This window comes from Heterodontus francisci, chromosome 11, assembly GCF_036365525.1.
Source record: "Heterodontus francisci isolate sHetFra1 chromosome 11, sHetFra1.hap1, whole genome shotgun sequence".
Classification (NCBI taxonomy): Eukaryota; Metazoa; Chordata; class Chondrichthyes; order Heterodontiformes; family Heterodontidae; genus Heterodontus; species Heterodontus francisci.
In genome coordinates, this window is record NC_090381.1 from 47,360,897 (window position 1) to 47,384,994 (window position 24,098).

A 24,098-nucleotide genomic window follows, 5' to 3' on the forward strand; every position below is an offset into this window, starting at 1 on the left:
GAGCTCCAAAAAACCCACTGAAGTCACATGAACCCCACCAGAGAAAAGTCTCCTACAGTGAACAAGGTTTAAGAAGACTCCTGGGCCCCAACGAAAAGCACAATCTACCTACAATCAAGGACACTACAGTGAGCTCGAAGAACCATAACAACTCTTCAGATAGTGCCTCAAACCTTTCCACTTTATTTTTCTTCTGCTCTTTTTTGTCACTATTTGCATGTGTCGGCACGGCGTGTATCCGTTTAAGTTGAATAAAATTTCACTTTTCTACTTTAAACCTAAGAAAACCTGTTTGATGTTGTTTCTTTGCCTTATAATTGTAAAGCGGTGAACAAGGATTCACCAAGGGGGGAGCTAAAAATACAGTGTGTTTAAAAATAAAACCCTGTTACAGTAAGACCAGGTGAAGGCTGAAAGGGAACCCTAGACCTCTTTCTCACCTGGTCGTAACAGAAATTTGGGGGCTCATCTGGGATTGACCCACTGACAAACGAGAGAAATTGGAAGGGGGAAGCCAAATTGTTCCCAAGCAAAAAAGAGCATCATTAATACAGGTTTTCTTGTGGTTGTGTGTGATGGAATACGAACATGTCTGCAACTGAAGCTAATAGCTCTCCAAGCCAGGGTGAAGTAACTTGGGATAAGTTAAAAGCACTGTCTGTGGAGGAGTTGAGGAAAATGCCTGAGCAGTATGGGATCACTGTGTGTGGCAAGACTAGGAAGTCTGAAATCCTGAGGCTAGTGGCCAACTATTTTTCCCTTGAATCTGAAGAAGCAGAAACAGGGTTAGAAGCAGACACTACTGCTAGCAAAAATACAATTGGAACAAAGGAAACTTGAATTAGAGGAGAGGGAGAAAGCGCGAGACTTCCAAAAGGAATGTGAAGAAAATGAAAGACAGGAGAAGGAACGAGAGAGAGAGGAGAGAGAAAGAAAATTCCAGAAAGAATGCAAGGAAAGAGAGTTGAAGCGGTTTGAGTTAACAAGGGGGCGACAGAGTAACCCCAGTGAAAGCATGGCCGACATGGAGGAGCTGGGTTCAAAATTGATAAAACTAGCTCATCTAATCCCAAAATTCAATGAAGAAGGTGTGGAGACATTTTTTGTGTCCTTTGAGACATTGGCAAAGCAGCTAAAATGGTCACTTTTACTACAAAGCAAGCTAACTGGAGAAGCCCATGAGGTTTATTCTCTGTTGCCAGATGAGAGTTCATCACATTACGAACTGACCAAAAATGCTATCCTCGGGACATATGAATTAGTACCCGAAACCTATCACCAAAAGTTTAGAACCCTCAAGAAGCAAGCTAATCAAACTTATTTGGAGTTTGAAAGAAGTAAGCAGCTGGCTTTTGACCAGTGGCTGAGGGCTCTTAAAGTACAGCTCATCTATGAGAATCTCAAGGAAGTAGTTCTGTTAGAGGAATTTAAGAACTCTCTCCCACTCTCCATTAAGACACATGCAGAGGAGCAGTGGGTTCAGAGAGCCCGGTAAGCAGCCGTTCTAGCTGATGGGTTTGCTTTAATTTATAAGTCGGGTTTCCAGGGGAGAACCTTTTCTAATCACCACCACAAATCCGAAATGGACAAAGGGTGGGAAGGTGATAGAAGACCAGGCAGTCCTGGAGAGAAAAGAAGGCAGGAGACATAGGGGGCCCTCCTCCAGCCAAAAAGGAAGGTGCTGTGAGCAAGAGTGAGACCCGGAGACCAGTGTGTTTCCATTGTAATAAAGCAGGGCATTTAAAAGCTGACTGCTGGAAACTAAAGAGACAACCTGTAGGGTTAATCAGGGCACACCCACTCAGTGAAGACGGGAACCTGATGGCAAGCACAGCAGAACAAGCTGTGGCTTTAACTGCAGTAAGGGTGCAACCCAGGAACCTTACTACAGCCAGTGCAGGAAAAGCTAATAGGATTCCTGAAGGTTATCAGGGTTTTGTGTCTGAAGGGAAAGTAACCCCATACCCCTCGAGTGGGGCAAGCAAGCCCATAGTGATTCTCAGGGACACAGGGGCGACTAGAGGCCTTTTACTGGGAAAAGGCCTGACCTTTCCCTCATCGAGTGCAGTGAACACCAAAATAGTGATGAATGTATTGGAGGGCAGTGTATGCCTGTACCTGTACACTGGGTGCACCTGGATGCGACCTAGTTTCGGGACCAGTGTCCCTAGTTTGCCTGTGGATGAGGCTGACCTGCTCCTAGGTAATGATCTGGCAGGGGTAAAGGTGGTAGCCCCCCAAGTAGTGAAAGAAAGACCACAGGAGGTCAGAGAGACAGGGCAGTGGTGGGAGATGGATCTCTGCAGTTTTCCTGAATGTGTGGTGGATCAGGCCATGATCAAACCAGCTCCCCCAGAGGAGACTGCATTGGCACTGCAGGCAGATGACCATGAGGTCTGCCTGTCTGAGACTTTCTTTGGACTACCTACAGTGAAACCTGCACCCCTAAGTCCTGTACCAGTGTTAGGAGGACCCTGCAGCAGATGGCTGGTGAACTGTAAAGGACCCCCCCCCAAGAACATAAAGGGACAGGCAGGCACAAGGCTGGCAAAAGGTTAGACAGGGAAGGGAAAAAAGTGATCAAGAGGGCAGGTTATAGGAAGTCCGGGAGGAATCCCAGATGAAAACCCCTACTGTCTGGGTCAGCCAATCCCAAAAAATTTGAAATGTTAGACCCCACATCATCCTACATAAATGCAGATTCTGGAAGCAAAGCAAGGAATGAATTAAATGTATATTCCCTAGCTGAGGCTCAGCGAGCCGACCCAGTATTGCGAGAGCACAGGCTGCCCAGTCTGAAAGTGAAGCAGAGGGAGTCCCTGATTGCTACTATTTAAAGAATAAGGTACTGATGAGGAAATGGAGTTCTCCTCACAGACCTGAGAGCAAGGAGTGGACAGTAGTTCACCAGTTTGTGGTGCCACAGAGGTACCAGTGAGAAATATTAAGAAGGGCCCACAAGACTACAGTGGCTGTACATGCTGGTATATAAAAGACCAAAGCCTGTATAAGACAGCAGTTTGACTGGCGAAAACATACAAAATTTGCATGTGTGTATCGCGTATGCATGCTAGCGTGGGCGCATCATGTATCCGTTAGCATCAACCGAATTAGAGTTTAAGTTTAATAAAATTTCACCTTTCTTCTTTAAACCTAAGAAAGCCTGTTTGTGCTTGTTTCTATGCTTTATAATTGGAAAACGGTGAACAAGGATTCACCAAGGGGGAGCTAAAAACACAATGTGTTCAAAAATAAAACCCTGTTACAGTAAGACCAGGTGAAGACTAAAAGGGAACCCTAGACCTCTTTCTCACCTCGTCGTAACACTATGATTAGCATTTGTGTTTCACAGGATTTTACTTAAGACCACTATTTGGTGACTTCAGTTAGAAACTGCATTTGATGATGTCAGGTGAGGATAGGATAGCTGGGCTGCCCATGGAAGTGTAAGCCACAAAGAATTAGTGGCTTGAAAAGGGGGAAGAAAGAGAGAACTAATTGGACAAATTGGTTTGGTATAATTTAGTGTGCTAAAATGTAGCTACCTTTTTATTGAACACCTCTTGGCAATGTTAATTATAAAAGCATTTGTTTCAGTTAGTTGCATTCAGGAGCAAGAATACACAGTGACCTGAAGATCTCGTAAAAAGTGTTCTTACCTCACAGATAGTGTACTTGTCAGCTATGGCTCAGGTGATGCAGTCTCTCCTCTGAGTTAGAAGAGTTGAGCACAAAATATAGGTTGAAAGTGCCATACTAAGGAATACTAACAGATTATACGGTTATTATCACATTGCTTTTTATGGGACCTTCAAAAATGCTTCATTGGCTGTAAAGCACTTTGGGACAACCCAAGGTTGCGAAAGACACATTATAAGTGCAGATCTTTATTAATTATAGTTGTCTTCCTTGATGTAAAATGACAGTGCTTCTTAGCAAGAGTTGTGGTTGTTAAATGAGACTTTTTTTTCTAAAATATTGGTTCACTGAGAACCTATGGTTTCCACTGCCATTCAATCAAAGCATAGGTATTGTATTAGACATTTAACATCATTGAACATAGGTTTATGAGTGGAAGGAAATGTCTGAAAATAGATTTGCTGCATTCTGCGATAATTATAGCAAATTAGGTAATTGTCCCATTGTGTCCAGAATTAAACGCTGCGTGATCAATGCTGACATTGCTGAAAATCTATGTTTCTATATTTCATTGCATAGAATTTTTTTTTTAAAATGATCTTTTGAGGGTAATTTAAAAACCAGTCTCTGTAAACAATATTTTGTAGCATTAAAACACCTTCAGAAATTTGATATATATCTGACCAATCTCCCTCCTTCTGCATTCTGCCCAAAAATACAACTGAATTGAGCTAACAATGACCCTGCAATAATCCCCTGACATACCATGTGTTACTTATGGCTTCCTTGTTAACAGCAGAGTCAGGCAAACACTTTGCCAGCTGTGCTTTTTATATGCTTCATAGAGGCAGCTTTATAGCTTATTTACCATACATAACTATATAATATAACAATAATACATAAGCAAATAATAGCCCAAAGCTGAAATAGGTATAAAATAATCAGCAGAAATTATGTGGCTTAGAAATGCGCCACTATCTGGGTTCACAATGGTTTACAGTATTTTAAATACATTCTTAGCAACTTTGCCTTAGTGTAACTACTTTGTTTGGAAACCATGGCATGTAGTTAAGTTCTGTTCAACACCTGAATTCTTAAATTGAAAATGCTGACAGCAGAGAGATGCATCTTAATGGAGATTTTTTTGCCATGTTTAAAAGTTACTGTTTGAATGCAAAGAATTCTCTTTATTTTTATGTCTTGTTTATGTCTTGTTTTCCAGCAAATGGCAGGTAACGTTTGGGATATAAATATTCCTTTCAAGATTGTTCTTGCCCGAGGGAACAAAATAAATGCCGATGAAGCACTGCGGGTAAGTAAATTTGGATGATAAAAATGCATGTTCTAAATTGAAATTGATACAAGGGTGCAGTTATATTGTGTGTAGAGTGTGCCAGCACTGTCGCACGCTCTTCAAACTGAGGTTAGTGACAGTGGAAGCCTTGCTTTCTTGACAGCTACATTGCAATATTAAAGCATGGTGGAGAGCATCCACTTTCTCTAAACATTATAAATTGATTTTTCCCTCTTTTAAGGTGACCAGAGGCTTTATGGACTGCCTGGGCACTTTTAAAGTGTGTCTTTGCTGATGTGGCTGAACCTATACTACACCTAGGGCTGAATTTTTGGGTCCGCGCTGGTGTGCCGGTTTCCCGACATCATTCCCGGCAAAGGCTATGTTCACTGGGGAGGACATGACAGTGATCCATCCGATCCCTGATTAAAAGCAATTAAGGTGCTTGAAGAGCACATTAAGAGCTCGTTTATGGGGTCAGTTGAGAGTTTCACGGGGGCACACGGGCTGCACGTGCTTTCTGGGGCAGACCAGGTGAAGGGCGGCGGGTACAGAGTTGGGACCTGGTCATGGCAGCCCCAGGGAATTACCCTGGAGCCATAAAAGTTCATTGGTGCAAGGGGGACTCAGACACCGGGAAACGGGTGTCCTTGGCTCTACACAGGTGGTGGGGAGAGTGGACAGTTAGCGCCTGGGCAGTCAGGGGTCATCGCTCTCCTGGCATAGAGGAGCAAGATTCACGGCGACCAGCTGGCAATAGGGGCACAATTCACAGACATTGGGCCCAGTGGCAATGAGGAGCAACACTCTGCAGGAAGGGCAGAGCCCCGGGCATCAGGAGAGCAGATGAGAGGAACCAGGGCCAGGAAGAACACAGAGGCTGTACCCTCCACATAGGATCTATTGACAAAGAAGGAGCTATCTGGAGATGATCGAGAACCAGTGCCTCAGGAGACTGCGACTCTCCAGGCAATGGCCACAGATATCTGTGACCTCGTTGCTGAAGACCTCACACCTCACAGCACTGCTCGGCATGCCTTGCCAGTAGCTGTCAAAGTTATTGTGGCCTTGAGCTTTTTCACCTCCAGCTCCTTCCAAGAATTGGCAGCGGACCTTGGCAGCATCTCACAAACGGCTGCACACCACTGCACCTCGCAAGTCACCGATGCCCACTTTGCGAGAGCTGGACAATACATTCAATTTCAGACAATGCGGCCTTGCAGGCACAGAGAGCAGTGGGTTTCACTTCCATCGCTGGATTCCCCCAGGTGCAGGGGGTAATTGATTGTACCTATGTGGCCATCAAGGCACCCAGTGACGGGCCAGTGAGATTCATTAACAGGAAAGGCTTCCACTCCCTTAAAGTTCAGCTGATCTTTGACCTCCATGTGTGCGCTCACTTTCCTAGCAGCTGCCATGACTCCTTCATCCTCCAGCAGTCCAGGCTTCAACAGATCTTTGCTCCAACCCCCAACATCCATGGATGGATCCTTGGGGACAAGGGATATCCCTTGAAGAGATGGCTACTGGCTACTCACCCCTCGACGAGAGCCCCAGACAGAGGTACAGAAGCCACCTGCTCACTAGGACTACCGTTGAGCAGGCCATCAGGCTTCTGAAGATGAGATTCAGGTGCCTAGACCAGACAGGTTGTACCCTCCTGCAAGGGTCTCACTCATTGTGGGTGTTGGTTGCGCTTTCCATGACATGGCCCTCCAGAGATCTGTGGATCTTGAAGACGATAAGGGCCTGGAAAGAGACAGCTCATCGGAGGAAGAGGAGGAGCAGGATGTGGGAGAGGAGAGGTGGAGGCGGAGGGGGAGGTTGCAGAACACCGAGGTGCCCTGGCTGCACAAGGACGTGGCCAGGCACGGCGCAGGGCCTGAAGGTATCATCGAGATGCCATCAACATCAGGGATCATCTGATTCAGGAATCTTTCAACTGAGTCCCCCTGACCCAGGATGAAAGGCATGGGATGCAAGCCACTCTGAGTGCCTGTGCTAACACATCCATTGAAGACGCAGCTTGGAACATCTAAACTCTTAGCGCCAATGAAGGATGCACATGTGCACAGAGCCTTTGCCCTCACCGTATAGGAACCCTTGATCTTCTTCACCACCTCATACCAATTTTCTTGTCATTCCCTCAATAAAATGTGTCTCAGATATGTGGATTGAAGTGTCATTATTTATACAGTGATAAGAAAGGGAAACAATGCACAGAGACAGTAAGAAGACACCTCAGTGACCAACTCAGTGGTGCACGAACAAGGAGGCCTCTGCGCTTGGCCACTCCTACGTGGTTCTCCATTTGTCACCTCGGAGGAGATGAAGGCTGCTTGCTCACTTGTCTCTGGCTGCGGCTGAGATGCACATGGCAATCGTTCTCATTGTGGAGGTGCTGTGGGGGCATCTCCAAAGGCTGCTGCACCTGCATCATTGCATGGGCGGCTTTCGTCACTTGGCCCTGCTGCATAGAGTCTCCCAAAGCCAGAGAAGCAAAGATGCTGAGAATGATGAAGGCACCCCATGAGGGGTGGCATCCTCATCCTCCTCCGTGACATCCTTTGTCCTTGGTGGGTGTACCTGATGGCTGGAGGGGAACACCAGCTGGGGTGCAACTGGCATCCACTTCAAACATCTTTGTGCCACCAGTGCCACTGGCCAGTCCATGCTACATAATGTGGCATGTATCCTGCGGAAGTCAGTGCGCAGTTGCTGCTTGCATTGTAAGTGCTGCCGCATATGGCTGACGAAATTGGCCACTCTCTCAATGGAGGAGTTCATGCACTCAAAGCCCTGAGCCATGGTGGCGCACATGAGCTGGATGGACTCCTCCATTCTCAGCCCATGACCCCTCACTGCCTTAGGGAGCTCTGACACATCTCCTGCTGCTGGTCTAGGTAGTGCCTCCTTTCCAGTGACTCCTGAGGTCCTGCTTCTGTGCCCAGCTGAGCAGGGCTGTGTCTGTCCTCCCTCCCCCTGAGAGGAATTGCCCAGAGTTGCCTCTGTCTCTGACACTGCTCCTGCATATTTGTGTTGTGCTCCTTATCCAGTGCCATCCTATCACCAGAACCCACCAAGGTGAGAATATCTACGCTGCTGGACAGTGCCCTTGTCAGGTGTGGTGGTGCTCCTTTGGTTCCGTGATGTTCTTCTGGGACCGCAGAGAGAGAGGGGGTGTCTTTGAAGAGAGGAGTTCAAGACAACTAGCCTAGGGGAGCGGAAGCTGCCATTTGCAGAGGCTACCTAAGGAAACTCGGTACTCGGCATGCTATCGGACACGGTGGGGCATCCGCTGCACCCCACCTAATGAGTGCTATTCCCTTTGTAACTACCAACTCCATCTTGAGTTCCCATTTCAACAGGGCCGATTTCATTCTCGTCCGGGATCCTGGCCATTTCCATGGTTCGGTCTTCCATTGGTGTGACCCATTGGAAATACACCACCCCTTTACCTGTTTGTGCCCTTTCCTGGGCATTGTGCCCATTTCTCCTGCAAGAGCAAAAAGGAAAGCAGTAAGGCGCTGCTGCCCTCTGTGGTCAATCACATCTGCCCCTATCCATTAGAAGTTGCATGTTTTAGTGGTGACAGGTCCTCAGCAGCTCTCTGGCTGTGAGCCTTTCTGAGGGGTCAGTAAGGGCCCTACGCACACACCCTACCATGTACATGAGCAGCATGCGCCCTGAGGCTGCTCAGTTGGTGTGTCTGCTGCAGGGTGCAAACCTCTCCTGCGGGTTGGGGTTTGCACTCACCTTGCCAAAGCGTAGGATGTCATTGAACGTTTTGCAGCAGGACCTTCTGCTGACACTTTTGCCGCTGAAAGTGGCTGCTATCTCAACCAGGCTTCCTTTGTCCCTATGGGTGACCTCCTCCTGCTGCTGTCTGGGAAGAGGACCACCCTCCTCTCTCTCACGGCCTCCAGCATCACTTCAAGGGCATTGTCTGTGAATCACGGGGTTGCCCTGCCTTGGGTGCCAGGCTTTTGGCTTTCCAGTGACATCATGAGACACTGCAGTCCAGGCCAAGACTCAAACAGCAATCTTCTGCTTTCTCCTTTAACACTGACATGACAGCCACATTAATGGCTGCTGTGGGGGTGTTTAAATTGTGCCTGCACTTCATCTGACCTGCCTCCATTCCTACCCCCATGGCCACAAATTGTCTGCCAGACCCGACTCCAAACCAATTAAGGGGTTGCGAGTGGCCAAAGTGCCGTCATCTGCAGCCAAGCCTTCTGTAGCTCGAGCTTCCAAAGATCATTAGTCATGAACATCTTAAGGGTCCCAACATGAGCAGCAGGTAGCTTTGCTGAAGTCACGAGGGGGAGCATCTTGTAGAAGTAGCTGTGTTAGTAAAGCTGCTTTTAAGAATGCAGTATGGGTTGACACTTAATCACCTGTTCAGATTTGGCACTTTTGCTGTAGTGTCTTTTTTTTTAGAGATACAGCACTGAAACAGGCCCTTCGGCCCACCGAGTCTGTGCCGACCATCAACCACCCATATATACTAATCCTACACTAATCCCATATTCCTACCACATCCCCACCTGTCCCTATATTCCCCTACCACCTACCGATACTAGGGGCAATTTATAATGGGCCAATTTACCTACCAACCTGCAAGTCTTTTGGCTTGTGGGAGGAAACTGGAGCACCCGGAGAAAACCCACGCAGACACAGGGAGAACTTGCAAACTCCACACAGGCAGTACCCAGAATTGAACCCGGGTTGCTGGAGCTGTGAGGCTGCGATGCTAACCACAGCGCCACTGTGCCGCCCTATAGAAGCTGTTGAGTCTGCATTGACTTTAAGTCAAGTATATGAAAGTTAGCTGGATTGGTCACAATGCCCCTGATTTTGCAGTCAGTGGCGAACAAACAGCACTTGCCGTTCATTACACTTACAGCTGCCAACCAATGTTTTGTGGGCTTTTGTGTGACAACATATGGTAATTAGAGAGCCAATTTGGCATTGTGGTCTCTACTGAGGATCTGAGACCTGTTTAAACAGAGCAACCAACATGTCTCTTCAGCCAATTAGATTGAGTGCAAAATCTAAACCAGTAAGTTTAAAATTTGATTCAATGTAAAATCATGTACAGAAAGTGAAATAAAGATAGGGCAGCACAGTGGCGCAGCGGTTAGCACCGCAGCCTCACAGCTCCAGGGACCTGGGTTCGATTCTGGGTACTGCCTGTGCGGAGTTTGCAAGTTCTCCCTGTGACTGTGTGGGTTTTCGCCGGGTGCTCCAGTTTCCTCCCACCGCCAAAGACTTGCAGGTGATAGGTAAATTGGCTGTTGTAAATTGCCCCTCGTGTAGGTAGGTGGTAGGGAATATGGGATTACTGTAGGGTTAGTATAGATGGGTGGTTGTTGGTCGGCACAGACTCGTTGGGCCGAAGGGCCTGTTTCAGTGCTGTATCTCTAAATAAAATAAAATAGGGAAAGCAAGATGGGATTAAGAGAGAGAGATAAAAGAGACAGAAAGTAAAATAATGTTATTTTTTATATAGTCTCCAACAATAATTGAAATCTGAAGGAATGAGACTCCACACTTCAAGAGGTTAATTTTCAGTGCCAGAGAGGGGGTTTGGTAGTAATTATAACTTAAGATTTAATTAAGACTATTAAAAATGGACAAGCTCTAACTTTTTTGATATATCAAGTGTGTAACTAGTGGGTAAGTACAGCAACTTCACATCCTTCATGTATTTGAATGCCAAATCTCTCAGTGAGGTACTGGTATACTGAAGCTTGTGGAGGAGCTGAAAGTTGCTTTTCAGTTTACCCATAATAACAAAGAACGCTGATAGTCTCACTGCTATTCCGATTGCAAAATCCGGTCCAGTGTTCTTCAATGCATTAAGCGGTTGGTGAATAATGTAAGAAAAACTGTTAATACAGAGTAATTTTTGTGGGGAATGAGCAGGTCAGACATGGCATTGTGCTATTAATGCAACTGGCTACCAGTGGTCCTCTTTCTTCTGCTGTTTCCTCACCTACACCCAAGCCTTCTTCATCAGATGATGGCTCTTGTTGTTCTCTTTCCTTTAGATGTAATCCTCTCTGATTGCCAGGTTGTGCAGCCAATATCAATGATGCAAAAGACTTTCTTTGGCATATATTGTAGGGAGCCCCCAGACCAATCCAAGCATCTAAACTTTTGTATTTGGAATGCTAAATTGTTTTCTTCAGGGCGAGTAAAGCAAAACAAAAATCAGAGATGAACAGTCTCTAAGTTCAAATATCCCTTGGAAATCCACAAAGCATAATAACACACCAAATTTGTTTAATCTTAGTGTCCTTTTAAGTACTGCCTCCAGTGGCCCTCTGAAACCAATCCTATTAGCTTTTACTCAGCGGGTTCAGCACTGGATAGGATTTCTGCTATTTTGTGCTAATAATACATTGTGGTCCTAAAAACATGATAGCGACCGTATAAAAAAGGACGCAGTTACTATGAGAGGTGGGAAGTCAATGACAACAAAGTGCTAAGTACTCCTGGGCTACTTTAATTGCATGCCCATCTCGTTGCTATGGGTGTGAGGTTAAAATCCCTCCCTCAAATCTCAACTGAGCATTGCATTGCACTGCAAGTTCTTCTAGGTTAGAGAATGACGTAAAGCAAGACTTGCATTTCTATAGCACCTTTCATGGCCTCAAGACATCCCAAAGCATGGTCAAGAAGGACTCCTTTTTGGCACAGGATCAATATTCTTCCTATTAGATTGGAAACAAATGACAAGTGACATTACATTGGAGGTGTTTGTGGGTTGGATCATTGAGAGTGGGGAAAAGAATGTCAGAATGGGTAAAATTCTTCCTGTTAGTCACTTGGTGAAAATGTCTGTGTGAATACAGGATAGGATTCCCAGTTGGGTGTTCATACTGATAACCAACAGACAGAATTTCACCCTCAAGTCTGTGAAAATCCACAAATAAATTGAATATGCAAGCGGATTGGCAAAGTGTCAATAGTTCTCTATTTAGTTACCTGTTGTAATAGAATATTTGATGCAAGTTTGTATCACCTCCAATTGCTTTTAATTCAGAAAGATTCAAGCCCAATTTTCCCTTTTTAATTGCTGATTCCACCTCTGGAACTTCTGTTCAAAGGGAAAAAGAGAATGAGAACCTGGAAGATTTAAGCCAAACTTAGCAAGTATGTGGATGCTGTTTAGTTAAGTTTATCTGCTGTACAATCTTAACAAGTGAAGCTTGTACTATTGCAGTGAATTGCCTGTGGATAAAATCTAGGTGGCCATACTTATAAAAGGAGTTTCCATGAAATCCCTTCATGAAATTGCATTGTATCTATTCTGAAACAGCCCCTTGCATTTTGCCTGTCCAGCTCCTGTGCATCTGCTTTTTGTTCCGGTAGGTTCAAGTCAGGGCTGGGATTTTCCATGGAACTGAGCTCCTCTGTAAACCTGTTGTAAGCAGCGAGATTTCTGGAAAAAATGACCTTATCTGGAACGAAGCACTGGACTTTGAAATTAACATCTGTGACCTGCCAAGAATGTCCCGCCTCTGTTTTGCAGTGTATGGAGTGATGGATAAAGTGAAGAAACAGAAATCGACAAAGAATGTGACCAAATACCAGACCATTCGGAAAGCAGGAAAAGTGGTTAGTTTCTCAACTTTTTAAGCTCATTTACATCTTAGTAGCTTCACTAAGGCTGCATTTACATTGCAACTGTAGCATCTGTGTAAGTGGTTTCGCTTTGTGAAGGTACTGCAATTAAATTGTAAATGTATCCTGAAACATGGACCTAAACCTCTAAACCTTTCTGCCTCACCCTCCTTTAAGATGTTCCTTAAAACCTACCTTTTTAACCAAACTATTGGTCACCTATGCTAATATCTTCTTATGTGGCTCAATATCAAATTTTGGTTGATAATGCTGCTGTATTACTAGGACATTTTACTACATTAAAGATGCTATATAAATGAAAGTTGTTGTTGTTGACACAAGAATAAAATGTTTTGAGGACTCAGAGAAGAGTCTTAATCTGTTTCACTTCAGAATCAGATCAATCCTTCATATCTTGCATATTGCACTAGGTTACTGTCGGTACAAATCTGAAACCACTTTACACCAATGTTACCTTTGTGTGACTGCACTCTTAATGATGCAAATTATTTTGAAATCTATTGCTTGTAATAGTGTAAGCTATGACTGTGCAAGGCTGAACGAAAATCTTGCTTTGGGACAAATAACTCTCAAGCTCTCCAATCAAGTGCTCTGTGGCTCGAGAAAGTAGTAGGGTCTGGTGAATTTAATTCATTGTTGGCTTGTTCTAATTTACATTTCTTTCATGCGAACAAGGAGATTTAGGAAAGAGTGGGCAGCACTCCATCTAGTGGATAAACAATGTCATACCAGCAGTTGATCACAAAATTCCACCCCCACTGAATGACCACTTTCTTTCAAAGTTAATTCCCTGTATTTGTACTCACACATCCATGTCCGTCTTTTGCCTCTGGTTTTCTTGTTTGATTCCCTCCATGCCTCCAACATGTCATCACCTCAGACGTGTCAAGGAAATAGTTGAGAGTACCGAATGAGCAAGAGGCACGGGATGAGGAATGTCTGGATTGATGTTAGAAAGCTCTTCAGAGTGTGATCAGTGCATGGAATAGACTTTTGGGACATGACCACACCCTTCTCTATCTGGATAACCTCAAGTTTATGCAACCTGTCCTCATAACCTAACCCTCGAGGCACCAGTATCATTATGGTGAATCAGAACTATACCCACTCCAAGGACAAGATATCCTTCCTGGAGTGCAGTGCCCAAAACTGAACTCATTACTCCCAGATTGAGCCTCAGCAAGGTTCTGTACAAATGAAGCATAACTTCTGCCCCATTGTTGCCCTCCCGCCCCCCCCCCACCGAAATTGCTGCTGTGTCTGCCTTTATAATAGTAACCATACATTAAAAAGTTAATTGGCCATGAATCACTATAGCATGTTCTGAGGTTGTGAAAGGCATGACATAAATGTGAATCTTCCTTCTTTCCATTAGCACTATCCGATTGCTTGGGTAAACACCATGATATTTGACTTCCGAGGACAGCTGAAGAGTGGAGATCTCTCATTGCACTGTTGGTCATCTTTTCCTGGTAAGTGTGCTACTATGTGAATCTCGTTCCAATTAATTGTGGACAGATAACTGTTAAGTCTTCAGAATCTCATTTCCAAAATGTGAGTGATTTACGAGTAAGTTATCCTGGGTTTCAGATGAACTGGAAGAAATGCTAAACCCAATGGGTACAACACAGACCAATCCGTACACTGAGAATGCTACAGCTTTACATATTCAGTTCCAGGAATATAGTAAGTCGGTGATCTTCTATCCTGCTTTTGATAAGGTAGGTTTAACTTTTGCCTCGAATACATGAGACTTACTTTTTAACATATATATTGGAAGTTGCTATTACTCATGCTTGTACTTTGTTTCTCTCCCTCTCCTCCTTCCCCTTTCTCTCAAATTTTTGGTGAAGTTTTGTGCTGATCCAGGGCTATATTGGGAATTAAATATATGCCTTTGACTTTTTGTGTCGACTTTCCCTGCTGAGCACTCTGAGGTGAGGTGAGGCACAACCAGATGTAAAGCAAAGCTTCACCTCAGTTCAGAAGAGCACCTTCACTTTCTCAGTCAGACACTTTCACTTTAGTAGCTTACACATCTATTTCTCAATCCAGCCATACTCGCAGATTCTCTTCAGCTCCTCCTCTCTCTGTGGCCAGATTCCTTCCCAGTTCCCAGAGGTAAAAGAACCAGTCCTTTCTTTCTGCATTCCCTAGCCACTATTTTTTACTGATTACTAGCAATCACTAACTAACTAATGGATAAATAAGAATAGGCCAGTAATATATTTTCTCTTCATTGTGAGATAGATGCCAGACGTCTGCTCATCACCTCTCCTGCTGGTCCTGGGTAGATGGGGTTTGCAGCTATAAACACCAAACGTTACCACCAATGTGAACAGAAAATGATGACCAGAAATAGTTGTAACTTTTTTTGCTCTGTGTTAAATAAGGTGCATGTTGTGAGCTGCAATTTATATTTAAAAAAATTAGTCATTAATCTTTTTAGGGTCTATAAGGCATTGCACTTAAACACAGCATATTGTATTGTCTGAAATAAAAACCAAGGCAGGAATTTTCTGTCCCCCCACAGGAGCGGGCTGGTGGCAGGGGTTGTAAAATTGAGTGAGAAGTGGGGGGTTCCATTCCCGATACCTTCCCGCCGCTGCTGCAATTTTACCAGGGGCGACGGCAGCGAGAGGTGGCCCGCCTGCCCCAGGCCAATCAAGGCTTTTAAGTGGCCAATTAACTGCCACTTAAAGGCCTCCTCCTGCTGCCTGGCATCCTCTTTGTGGGCCGGGGTGTGCCCCTCATGATCAGGCACCCTGTGCCCCACAGAGGGCCCCCTGCTGAAGCCCCAACCGCCACCACTGAAATAAAGTACCCCCACCCCACCAACTGACCCCGCCCCCCACCCCCCACCTTGCCTCGCCGGGGCCCGGCCGATTGTCCCTGGCGAGGCCCCAAAACGTACCTCTCTTCTGGGGCCGATGTCCATGCTCCTAATGTTGGCTGAATGCAGTCTCAGCAGTGGTCACCACTCCCAGTATCGCTGCTGGGACTGAGAGCTGCCGACCTGCTGATTGGCCGGCAGCTCTTGGAGGCAGGACATCCTGCCTCAGAGGGGTGGAAGTCCCACCCAAGTCCAATTAAGGGCCTGGGCAGCCTAAAACCCTGGTGTGGCTCCCAAGGTCCCAAGTAGGCAGACTCACCCCTGACTTTTAGGCTTCTGGGCAGGGCCTTTCGCCCAACATAAACTTCCGGCCCAAGTGTTGGAAGTACAAATTGAATGGAACAGATTAGAGCACCAAAGGAGGTAATTTGGTCAACAAATCCTGTGCTGGTGCCAGCTCTTCAACCCGAGCTAGTTTAGTGTAATCGTATTTTCCTGTTTTTTCCATGCAATCTTTTGTGCTCTTCCTTTCAATTCTGTCTGAGTAACAATGAAGTATTTATTTCCTCGTGGCTCTCTGGGAGTAATTTTCACTTTCAACACTTGTCTGGGGGAGCAAAGTGCTTGGCTGTTGTAGAACCGCCCAATTTTCACCTCGTTGATTCCAAAATGATCCACTCTGCCAGATTACCCAGATTGTGAAGGTGAGAATTGCTCCCTCTGTTTGGAAAACATGCCCTCCAATTTCCTCCTTTGTTCTGTTGATCATACTCAATCTCTACTCCTTTTTTTATCTAAAGAGCAAGAAAACAGCTTAACATTTTGTGTGTAAATCCTTTGTCAGAACTGAAAAGAGACGGTGTATTATCTGTTCTTTTCTGCATTATTGAATGTCTGGCTTCTAAAGTAACTTGGGTACAGAAAGCAATGGTGTAATAAGCAACTAAAGAATTGGAGAACAAAAAGTTAGTCCTGAAATGGCGTCCAAAAGCAAAATACTGCAGATGCTGGAAATCTGAAATAAAAATAGAGAATGCTGGAAATACTCAGCACTCCTGGCAGCATCTGTAGAGAGAGAAAAATAGAGTTAACATTTCAGGTATGTGACCTTTCATCAGACCTGACTTGTGTGCTCATTTGATCCTGGTGCTTTGGAAACTCGGGGTGAGGGGTTTATCTGAGGGTACATGATGTTTTACAAAGTGTGTGTGTGCCATTTCACTAATTCGAGGAGCACATCTGTGTCCAGTGGAAGAAAATCTGGATAGACGGAAAAACAAGTGAGTGAATGCAAGAAGCTTTATTGTCCTAAAATAAAAGGAAAATACTGCAGTTGCTGGAAACCTGAAATAAAAACAGAAAGTGCTGGAAATGCTCAGCAGGTCAGGCAGCATCTGTGGAGAGAGAAGCAGAGTTAGCGTTTCAGGTCTGTGACCTTTCATCAGAACTCCTGATCAATAACTCCTGTGCTGCTGCCAGTTCTTCAACTCGAGCTAGTTTAGTGAGTTCTGATGAAAGGTCACAGACCTGAAACGTTAACTCTGCTTCTCTCTCCACAGATGCTGCCAGACCTGCTGAGTATATCCAGCACTTCCTGTTTTTATTTAAGCTTTATTGTCCTAAAGTGCTTGGACAGACCCCATCTTTGAATGAAGCCTGGACTGTATTTGGATTGCTGTATGGCTGAAGCAGAAATGATTGTTGTTTGAAAGTTTCAATATATTCTTTTTTATTTCTCTCCTCCCGGCAAAAACAAGATTTTGGAGAAGGCAGCAGAGATTGCACGAAGCAATGACACACTAAGTACATCAGTAAGTACAGCGCGTGTGTGAGTTAGATTAGCAGAGCATGCTGTGGTGCCACCTAGTGCTCATCAGCCTAATTATACAGTGGCAAGCTATTGTCATGTTATCAACACTATTCTGTTGTGAGGTGGCACTGACCATTTCACAGGAATGTAATATATTTCATATAGTAAATATTAAATAAACACAAAAATTGTCAATCTAAGATGCACTTTAAAGCACATCGATTTGTGTCATATATGAAAAAAACCCAGCAATATGCAGCTTCACGATGGTCTTAATGCAGTTAACTGGATCTTGTCATCAAACCAGTTTAAACCTCCATTTGTAAGGTTTGGGCAGCTATTTGAAACATGAAGTGTGACTGGTAATTTGATAGGGGGCTTGCTGGTGCTTAGCAGGAGTTAGAGATGGGGATTTAACAAGCCAATTGTCCAAACCCACTCATCAGTACTGAGGCTCAGCCCCAGCAGCAGAGCCATCCAAAGTTAGGCCTTTAGTATCTAATTTCAGGTGCTGCCTCAAAGACACTGTGGATGCACTTTTACATTCTAGCATTGATAATGCAAAATTTATTTGCTCGAAAAGAAATTGATTTGTCAAGTAATTTGAATGAAGGAATGCAAATAACACAGTAAAGTGAAACCTTAGGTGTTTAAAAAATAATGATTTTCAATTAAGTGGAGTTTTAATTAGGAGTAAACTGCAATGTGAATATGGCATCTATCATCCACTGCCACTTTTGAAGTTGCATCTATAATATCTATCCTGAAGCCAGTGACACCAGTAACAGCAGCCCTCCAATACCTTGCCCAAGTCACTGAGGCTGGAATTTTGCGCTAGTCGGACGGAAGCCATCCGCTGATCGAAAAGTCGGTGGCGATCCTGCCTCCGTCGGGCCTGGGGATCCAGTCTTTGGGGGTGGTTGGGGCATTGGGGGCGGCCCTCTGTTGGGCACAGGGTGCCTGATCAGGAGGCCCCCACCCCCCACCACCCCAGGCTGGCAGAAGGCTGCCTACTTTTTGTAGGTGGCTTTTCTTGGGCCTGGGCCGCCCACCTGCCAACGGTAAAAACCCCGTGGCCTGGGTCGGGAAGGCTATTTCCCGCTGCCACCCCGCATTAAATGGCAGCGGAGGTGGGAGCGGGTCGGGAAGGGCCCCCTTAGCCTTCCATTCCATTTTACACTCCTCCCTCCCCACCCCGCCACCAGCCCACTCTTTTGGGGGGGGGGCGCTGAAATTCCGGCGTGAATCTCTGATGTCTGATTCAGTCCTGTCCTAGCACTTCAACCAGTGATTACTGCATAGCAACGGGAGTTGTAACCTTGGCTCTGTGTGTTTTTCTTGCTGCTGTACCCTTTCTGATGACTCACGCAGACAGAATAGGCTGAGACCTGTTACATGGTGGGCCCCCTCTGACAGGAAGGGTGTGGGGCTCAGAAAGTGAGAATTCTTTTTAATACACTTCACATTCTACAACAAAGAAAATGCTTATGTGATAGTGTGATGAAGCTGCAGTGTGAAGTGGGATTTGAACATACGAATAAGAATGGATACCAGGAGCCAACCTAGGTCAGTGAGCACAGGGGTGATGGGTGAGGTTAATATACAGACAAGAGAGTTTGAATGAGCTTCAGTTTATAGAGGATGAAGGATAAGATGCTGGTAAGGAGAACATTGGAATAGTCAGGTCTGGAGGTGACAAAGGGTATATGTGAGGGTTCTGCCAGCAGATGGCCTGAGGTGGGGCAGAGATGAGCAATGCTATGGAGGTGGAAGCAGGTAGTCTTTGCTATAGAAATTCAGCTCAGGGTCTGATAGGATGCTGAGGGAGTGAACAATTTGACAGTTGCCAGAGGAGGGGATTGGTGGCGAGGGTACAGACATTGTGCTGGAGATGGAAAGTGATGGCTTCAATCTTCCCAATGCTTAATTAGAGGAAATTGCAGGTCTTCCAGGACTGGACGTCAGACAAGCAATATGTCAACACAAACTGTGGAGGGACTGAGCAAGGTCATGGAGAGATAGAAATAGATGTCATCAGCATACAGATAGAGAAAATGTACACCATTTTTTCAGGTGATGTTGTTGAGGGCAGCATGTAGATGAGGAAGATGAAGGACAAGTATAGTCCTTTTGGGGATTCCAAATGTAATGATGCAGGGGCAGGAAGAGAAGGCATTGTTGCAGATACTTTACAATTCGATAGGTAATATTGGAACTAAGCAAGGGCAGACCCACTGAGCTGGAAGATGAAGGAGAGGCCTCACAAGCTGATGCTGTATTCAATCATGTCAAAAGCTGCAGAAAAGGTGATGCATGTCCATGAAACTGTTGCCCAGCAAGGAATCAATGCCTTTAGGAGAGGAGTGAATAGAAGAGAAGGGAAAAAGGCCATTGTGAGAACTTGAGCAAAACACAAGCACTTATGTGAGGTTAGGGCTAAGTCATGTTGTTAGAGCTAGTGGCAATCTTTAGTTTGCACCTAACCTTGCTGAGTATTGGCAGTGTATGCTACAAATGAAAATTTCCCCATTGCCCAGTACTAATGTCTGTTACTTTGAGCATAAAACAAAAACATACAACTAAAAATACATCATTAAAAATAGTAGAATTTGAAAACTGTTTGTTTTTGTAGTTGTTTCCCTATATCAGTGGGACAGATAATGTTGGTGCCAGGTAACAGTGGAACCAATGACCTGTCAGTGTCATTCTTCTATGGGCAGGAAGGCATCCCATTTCCTGTTAGAACAGTCCAGTCGAAACCACCATAATTGTCTCTGTAGGCGAAGCCTGATTAGCATCCTAGCTTCCTATTGTCAAAATCCAGTTCTCTTGTGCCATATCTTTAGGTTTTTAAAATATTTTAAAACATTGATGTTGGCAAAGCAATTCTCTAGCCCAATTTATGCCTCAGGTGAACTTGCATGTATTACTAAACCTGTAACTGGTAATCATTTCTCCATTCAGGGCCGAGGATGGAAGAAGTTGCATATTGAGTTAAGGGAAATCACGGAGCGGGATCCACTGTCTCAACTATGTGAAAATGAAATGGATTTAATATGGACTCTGCGATATGACTGTCGTGAAAACTTTCCTCAGTCACTGCCTAAACTGCTGCTCTCAGTAAAGTGGAGTAAACACGAAGACGTGGCACAGGTATGGTGATTGAAGTTGGCTTTTCCCATCAAGTGTTATGAACTTTTAACAGTTGGTTATCATTAGCCATTCCTAATGACATCTAAAAAGGTTGTAATGAGTTTCTCCTGTTGTATTTTATTAATATTATGCATTGTCTCGCTCTTTTTAAGAAATGACCATTCACCCATTTACTCCCACTTTCCACATCTATCCTCCACCCCCCCACCCCCCCCCGCGCGCCCCCCCCTCCCCCCCCCAGCACCCCAACCACCACCACTGCTACTCTGGACGTATGGGAGTAGAATTGTTATGACCTCAGTGAGATCGTTAACATGAAAAATACAAGAAACGAACCCCCAGACCAATTTCAAGAATTACACGACAAGATTTTAGGTTTTAAACTTTTATTATAACAACTAAACTAAAAGAAATTCCCAATTAACTGAATAGTACTTTGTAAGTAGCTGATACCCCAAATCACAAAGAAAGGTATTTTCTTTACTTATTAAAAATACTTGAAAACGTCACATCACACATTACATAGTCCTTTTTGATGATGAAACCCTTTGCAGTTAAAAGTCCCAAACTCCTCCCAGTTGCAGTGGGTTGGATCTCCCAGACTATTTCAATAATCATGCTCTCTTTGCTCACTTCTCTGAGCACTTCAGACCCGGACGTCCGTGAATAAGGTGTTTCTTGGTGATCCTGCTGGTCTTGTACTTCTCCGCAAGCTTCGACTCTCAAAATGGGTTCAAGTCTTCGCAGCCTTTTCCTGTAAAAGGCTTCCGAGAGCAGGGGTCTCCTCTCTCTCACTTTTAAGCTGCCACTGCTGCTTCCTTCTCTGTGAGGCTGCAACCCCAGAGTACTCTTCTTCCAGCCTGCCTTCCGCAGCTGCTGATTTCTTTTCTTACAGCCTCTTTGCCTTCAGAAAGTTTGTTAAATTTATATGGACTCAGAAGTCAATAGCTTGTTGTTTTACTGCAAATTGCAAAGTCCAGAAGTCTGGTTTCACAAAGCCATTGTTCCCAGGTGCTAACAACTGCCTGGTACATTTTCATTCTCTGAATCACTGACTCCTTGTTTTATGACCCGAAAGTCTGGGAGGGTGAAAGATATTGTTCTTCAGTTGTTAGCTCTGTAGTCTCTGTTTTCAGAAGAAAGTCTTTGATCTGTGTTCTCTTGCCCTGGTAACCTTTTGCAGAGTGGAGGTGAGGTCACAATCTTTAAGACATAATCATGTTACAAGGTCCAGCATTCATCACAGGAATGTACTGTAGAACTGTCTTTTATCCCACAAAGAGTTTGTGATGGGGCACAATGCTTTTCTCCCATGTGCTGCAAACAAGCCAACACTATTCACAATGGAAATATTTTCGTGGAAAAGGAAACCCACAAAATTAATTTTATGACAAATAATAGCAGCTGTACACCATATTAAGTATTTGATCTGCTTATGAAAGAAAGAACTTGCATTCATTTCGCACTATTTACATCCTCAAGCTTCCCAAATCGCTTTGCAGTCAATGAGTGTAGTCACTGCTATAATGTAAGCAAACACGGCAGCCAACTTGTACACAGCAAGGTGCAGCAAACAGCGAAGAAATAAATGATCAGTTAATTTGTTTTGATGGTTTAGTTTGAGGATTAAATGTTGGCTGGATTCTGGGCAACTCACCATCTCTTCAATTAGTTCCATAGTATCTTTACATCCATCTGAGAGGGCAGATAGAGCCTCAATTTAACGTCTCAACCAGGAGACAGCATCTCCGACCGTGTAACACTCCCTCAGTACTGCACTGAAGTGTCTGCCTGAATTATGTGTGTTATAGTCGTTTGTAGTATAGAACTTGAGAATTGCTGAAAATAGAGACGTTCGAAGCTGCGTGCAAGACGAAAAGCTTCAACAACATGTTTCTATTTTATGTGCTTTATGTGAATTATGTGTGTTTTCTCACCATGGCTGTTCAAAGGTCAAAAACAAGAAATGCTGGAATCACTCAGCAGGTCTGGCAGCATCTGTGGAAAGAGAAGCAGAGTTAACGTTTCGGGTCAGTGACCCTTCTTCGGAACTGACAAATATTAGAAAAGTCACAGATTATAAGCAAGTGAGGTGGGGGTGGGGCAAGAGATAACAAAGGAGAAGGTGCAGATTGGACCTGGCCAGCCCCCCATTTTACTTTCATTTTTAGTTATTTTTTCTTCCTTTTTTTTACATTCACTTTTACATTTTTTACTATCTTTTTTTGCATTTATTTCATTTCATCTTAGTTTGTTCAGTTTGCTTACCCACTGTTTTTTTCAGGTTTTTTTTCAGGTTTGCACTTGCTGCTGTTCAATATTCAGTGTATTTACACCTAATCTGTACTAATGCTTTGTCTTTCAACACACCATTAACATATTGTTTGCCTTTGCTCCGTGACCTTTTGGTCAGCTATGTGGCCAGGTCCAATCTGCACCTTCTCCTTTGTTATCTCTTGCCCCACCCCCACCTCACTTGCTTATAATCTGTGACTTTTCTAATATTTGTCAGTTCCGAAGAAGGGTCACTGACCCGAAACGTTAACTCTGCTTCTCTTTCCACAGATGCTGCCAGACCTGCTGAGTGATTCCAGCATTTCTTGTTTTTGTTTCAGATTTCCAGCATCCGCAGTATTTTGCTTTTATTTGTTCAAAGGTCAAGGTGCTTTTGGAGAAGGGTTGTAGAAAATCACATGCAAACAGTGGACCTTAACACTTTCTTATTTTTTGAGCAATATCCACAACTTTCTCCTTCACTTTTCAGGAAATTTCTTTCAGCAACTGACCAAGCTGCTTTTCCTGTCAGTTTTTTAACATTTGTTTGTGTTGCCTCATTTTTAATGGACTTCTAACCACTACTTTCATGTCTTATTCCAGTACTCCATTAAGGCCCAGGTCTTTGCAGATCCCTCAAATAAGCACAATCATCACAGAACTGCAGGAACAATTACTCAAAAAAAAATGTTGCTTTTTAAATAAAAAGCATTTGATCTTGAATGTTTCTTCAAGATATAACTGCATTGCCCTGAGGTCCTCCTTCCTTCTTGTCACTTTAGTTTTTGGCTAGCAAACCAAAAGTGACAATAACAGGAAATTACTGTGTAAAATGTTTTACTGTAAGATACTGCAGCTTCAGATCACCAAGAAAAGTCCTTACTAAATTTTAAATGGTGCTTTTCCAGTGACTTTTTTTTCTAATAAAAATCTTACAATTTGTTAGCTTACCTGTCTTTGATCTGTATCTGATTTTTAACTCTATCCTTCCTATTTATTCCCGTAAAAACTATTTGGCATTGTTACAATTTGCCTAGATGAATTATAACACTGGCTGTACAAAGTTGATTCCCAATTTAAGAACATCTGCAGACAGAATCTGTGTGTCCATTTTCTAGCGTACTGTACAATATGAGAATATATTTAGTTGTTTAGTTTTCTGCCTGGTTATCCTGTTGCGTTTTGAGTAAGAGAATTCCACTTTGAGTGAATTACTTGTCATTACTTTGGTACATAGGCAACAGTGTTTTGACCTAGGTTCTGCATATATTTCACCACCAGGGCTATATTATTAAAAGACAGGGAATATCAGTATGCGAGTTAGTCAGCAGCTGGCTTTGCGTTTTCTATTTTCTCACTTCTGTTACTTTTCTTCCCTCTCCTGAAGCAGTTGATACTTTGTTATGATACAGTTCCACCTCCCCCAAATGCCTCTTACC

General features: G+C 44.2%; 1 protein-coding gene across 4 annotated transcripts in view; it reads left to right on the forward strand.

Moving 5' to 3' along the window:
• pik3cb (phosphatidylinositol-4,5-bisphosphate 3-kinase, catalytic subunit beta) overlaps nt 1-24,098 on the forward strand; it is a 219,792-nt gene that overhangs the window by 125,112 nt on the left and 70,582 nt on the right. For all 4 annotated transcript variants that reach the window (XM_068042109.1, XM_068042108.1, XM_068042112.1 and 1 more), the window contains 6 exons: nt 4,862-4,951; nt 12,317-12,562; nt 13,965-14,061; nt 14,180-14,310; nt 17,180-17,233; nt 20,197-20,385. In XM_068042109.1, coding sequence (XP_067898210.1) covers nt 4,862-4,951; nt 12,317-12,562; nt 13,965-14,061; nt 14,180-14,310; nt 17,180-17,233; nt 20,197-20,385 — 807 coding nt within the window. The remainder of the gene's footprint in view (nt 1-4,861; nt 4,952-12,316; nt 12,563-13,964; nt 14,062-14,179; nt 14,311-17,179; nt 17,234-20,196; nt 20,386-24,098) is intronic.